This window comes from Lynx rufus, unplaced genomic scaffold (genome assembly GCF_022079265.1).
Source record: "Lynx rufus isolate CCGP_SWC_20201006 ecotype Redwood Valley unplaced genomic scaffold, mLynRuf1.p SCAF_9, whole genome shotgun sequence".
Taxonomy (NCBI): Eukaryota; Metazoa; Chordata; class Mammalia; order Carnivora; family Felidae; genus Lynx; species Lynx rufus.
The window spans coordinates 64,218,832-64,223,427 of NW_025814897.1; the positions used below are offsets into that span (position 1 = coordinate 64,218,832).

At 46.5% G+C, this 4,596-nt stretch overlaps 1 protein-coding gene across 1 annotated transcript; it reads left to right on the plus strand.

Annotated features, from left to right (window-relative positions):
• Window positions 1-2,382: 2,382 nt before the first annotated feature.
• On the plus strand, window positions 2,383-3,567 carry RBMXL2 (RBMX like 2). Its single transcript, XM_047070258.1, has one exon. It carries the CDS (start codon window positions 2,383-2,385, stop codon window positions 3,565-3,567), a length of 1,185 nt encoding a protein of 394 aa, XP_046926214.1.
• Window positions 3,568-4,596: the final 1,029 nt, after the last annotated feature.

Below are 4,596 nucleotides of genomic sequence, written 5' to 3' on the forward strand. Positions count from 1 at the left end.
GAAATAGAAGGCAAAGCTTCCATATTGGTAGAGGAAAAAGAGGAATAAAGATAATTCATTTGGTACAAGAGAATGCAAGAAGGATGGGAAAAAAAGGCAAGAAGGGCATTGTTACCGTCACACAGTAAGCTGACAGAAAGATATATGAAAAACACTGAGCTATGTAAATATTAGACAAAACAGATTAAAAATGTTACGGATTATGAGGATCAATTACATAATAAAGGCAGTTATCAGAAATACATAGCAATTCTCAATTTTTATATATCCAACAATATAATCTTAAGTTACATGAAGCAAAAATGTGCATAAAAATAAAGAGAAATGGACAAATCCACAATTATGGGAAAGGTAAAAACCATTCTCGGTGATTGACAATTCTATCAAATAAAAATAGGATAAGGTAGATTTAAACAGCACAATATAAAGAAAGAATTCTACCCCACTATTTAGAGAATATAGACTTTCTTCTCAGGCATATATAGAACATTACACAGACAGGCAGACACACACACACACACATTCACTCACTGACAGCAGGTCACAAAACAATTCTCAACAAAAACAAAAGAATGGAAATCATACAGAACATGTTAGGAAATAATAACTCCCAAAATCTGTGTTTTTGAAAGTTTGAAAACATACTTCTTTATAATTCATGAATCAAGAAAGAAATGAAAATGAGAAAATGGTAGGAACTGAACAACTGAAAATACCATGTATCACAGCTCAGGACATACTGTTAAGTAATATAGAGAGAAGTAGTTTTAAACTTAAATACAGCAATTAGAGGAAACTTTTTTTTTAATGTTTATTTTTGAGAGAGACGGATCACAAGCCGGGAAGGGTCAGAGAGGGAGGGAGACATAGAATCAAAAGCAGGCTCCAGGCTCTGAACAGCACAGAGCCCAATGCGGGTCTCGAACTTGTGAACCAGAAATGTAAAATTTCTAAGTAAAGTATGAGCAAACAAAAATAAATGTATTTAAAAATAAATACATCCCAAACAGGTAGACTTACCTTACAAATACAATAATGATTTAATAAAATCTGTTACTGCAACTTATCACATGAACTGATGTGATGCATTTAACTTCCATTTGTGCATATTAAAAAAAATCTTAAAACCTTAAAAACATCCCCATAAAGTCAGAAAAATCATAAAAATGCCTGCTTTCACAACCTCTTTCAATACTGTGTAGCTACTGCAGTAGTAAACCGACATAACACATATGTGCACATGTATATGTACACATATTACATACACAAACATTGACATCTCATGACTATTCAGTTAACTTTTCATAAAGCAGCCTTTGAAAAATCTAAAGTATTTTTGTAAAAAGCCCCCAAACATACTATAGTTTTTTTTAGAAAGTGGTTTTAGGTGTCAAATCTCAAGCAAAGCTATGTTCACCAAGTTACTCCATTCAGAGAATATCATATGGAACAAACTTGAATGGTGTACTTTTCTTTGAACCCAAATGTTCCGTTTCACTGAGATGTACCTCCTCTTGAGAGGAAGAGGCAAAGGCTTCAGTTTGTTATGCTTGCTAAGGTGCTACTCTGATGAATGTCCAAGAGCTCTCATGTTTTCCCTTTATTTTTCCTAAAGGTGGCTTTCTGTGAAATACCTTTTTATTAAAGGGCAGTACTACATAAAACTCTGAGCCCTCTGAAGGCTGACAAATTGAAGAAAATGGTGCAGAAGGGAAAAATTATGCATCCAAAGAATGACTCTCTCTTTTTCCTATTCCCACAACCAATCCCCCACTATCAAATCTTCTCATCCCCATTGACGAGTGAAAAAATTCTTGTTCTTAATACCTTTCACGTACAAACTGCATTTTTCGACGTTTATTTCATTTTTCAGTTGGGTTTTTTTTTTTTTTTTTTTTTTTTTACGTTTGAAAATGGTTTGGGTAAATTGGATTAGAATGCACTGTAATTCCTGTCATTAAGACCCATAAGGAATGAATACACACACACACACACATACATGTATACACACACATACACACACATTTAACGGCTTTTCATTTTGCAGCTGAGCTTTCAGGGGTGAATTAAAAGCTGTAAGCCAGGGGCAGGTTATGAAGCCAAAGTTTAAAGGCTGAACGTAAAGTCACAAAGCTTGCCTGCCCTTCCTGACGGCGACCCCGGGCCACCAGCCAATCGCGACTAGAAAGAGCCCTGCCTGGCTGCGCACCCAGACCCAAAGGCATACACCCCAGCGTTCCACGGGCGCAGCCGGGACGCCGACCGCGTTTACGCGACGACGCTCCACCCGACCGGTAGGAGCCGCCATCAGCTAGCGGTTCCCGGGCCACAACGGGCGTTGACCCTTGCCTTACCCCTCCAACGAGCCCACCACTGGCCGACATGGTTGAGGCGGATCGCCCCGGGAAGCTCTTCATTGGCGGGCTCAACCCCGAAACCGACGAGAAAGGCCTCGAGGCCGCGTTTGGCAAGTATGGCCGCATCAGTGAGGTGCTCTTGATGAAAGATCGAGAAACCAGCAAGTCCAGGGGCTTCGCGTTCGTCACCTTCGAAAGCCCGGCAGACGCCAAGGCTGCCTCCAGAGATATGAACGGCAAGACCCTGGATGGTAAAGCCATCAAGGTGGCCCAGGCCACCAAGCCGGCGTTTGAGAGCGGCCGGCGGGGCGCGCCGCCGCCGTCCCGCAGCCGTGGTCGCTCGAGGGGCCTGCGCGGGACCCGCGGGGGCGGCCTTGGCCCGCGGCGACCCCCATCCCGGGGCGGGCCGGCGGACGACAGCAGCTACGCGGGGGATTTCGACTCGCGGTCCTCCAGGGCCCCGCTGCCCATGAAGCGCGGGCCGCCGCCACGCAGGGCCGGGCCGCCCCCCAAGAGGGCCGCGCCGTCGGGCCTGGCTCGCAGCAGCGGCGGTGGAATGCGCGGGCGGGCCGCGGCCGCACGGGGGCGAGACGGCTATGCAGGCCCACCGCGCCGGGAGCCGCCACCCCCGCGCCGGGACCCCTACCTGAGCCCCCGGGAGGAGGGCTGCTCGCCCAGAGACAACTACTCGAGCCGAGACTACCCTAGCGCCCGCGACCCCCGCGAGTTTGCTCCCTCGCCTCGAGAGTACACCTACCGCGATTACGGCCACTCCAATGCCCGGGATAACTGTCCGTCGAGAGGGTATGGCGACCGAGACGGCTACGGGGGGCGCGACCGCGACTTCTCGGACCATCCGAGCGGAGGCTTCTACCGAGACCTATTCGAGAGCTACGGGGACCCGCTCAGCGCCGCCGCGATGCGGGGGCCTCCGCTGTCGTATGGCGGGGGAGGCCGCTACGACGAGTACCGGGGCTGCTCGCCCGACGCCTATGGCGGCGGCCGCGACAGTTACGGCGGCGGCCGTAGCGACCGCTACTCGAGGGGCCGTGACCGGGTAGGCAGAGCCGACCGCGGGCTCTCCCCGTCCTTGGAAAGGGGGTGCCCTCCCCCGCGCGATTCTTACAGCCGCTCTGGCCGCAGGGTCCCCAGGGGCGGAGGCCGCCTGGGAAGCCGCTTGGAGAGAGGGGGAGCCCGGAGCAGATACTAAGTACCAACAGACTTGGGAGTTGAAAATTCCGTTTTCAAAGAAACTAACGAAAAGAAGAGTCAGTTGTATGCTAACTACCCAAGGATTAGTACAAGGAAGAGTTGTTTTTACCTTTTAAAAAATTTTAAAATTTCCTGTTCACTTCCTCTCCATATTTTTTGTGCTTTTTGGGAGGAAAAAGTTAAAACTCGTTTAATTGCGTTTTGGAATTGTTAACGTTTCTTTCAACAAGCTCATGTTAAAAGTATGACTTGAACCTGCGTACTAGTCTTCTTATATTTCCAAGTAAAAATTCTTCTAACGGCTTCCTCTCTTCTAAGTTTTCCTGATAAATGAGACAGTCTCTGCCCACCAAAAATGGAAAAATGGATCAGTCTGTTAATTCAAAGCAACAAGATTTGGGGGGGGGGGGGCGGGGAATGGAAGGGCACTGGTATATGCTACTCTTAAGATTTCAGGGTATTTTTCAGACTGAGACTCAGTGTTCCCAGTATTTAAAAAAAATGACCAGCAACAACAACAAAAATCATTTAGATGCCTATTTAAAAAAAGCTCTGTTCATTCTTAAGTCTAAAAAAAGCAAGTGGATAATGCTGGGCGTATGTTGTCTTTTTGCCTTTACTTTGAGAATCTGCAGAATCTCCTGTTCCCTTGCTCCCCAAAATACTATTCATATATGTTGAACAAGGATGGAATACTAAATTACAGAGTTGGCCAACCAACCACAGAGCTGCAGAAATCCCAGACAAACATCAATTAATTGCATTTATTTTCACCACCAACAAATTATTAAGAAACAAGTAGAAAATACACCAATGGTGAATTTGGGGATCATAATGGCTTCTGTACCTAACTCCACGCTACTTGCCCTTGGCTCTAGAACCAGCTAGCTGGCTCCTATGGAGAGAATTAGTCTTCTGCCCTTGGGGGTGGAGGAACCAAATGTGAAGCAGCATCAGAGCTCAGAAGCTCAGAGAATTCTTGAGAGAGCTTGGCATTTCAACGTCTGAGGAACTCATCCTGGTGTGA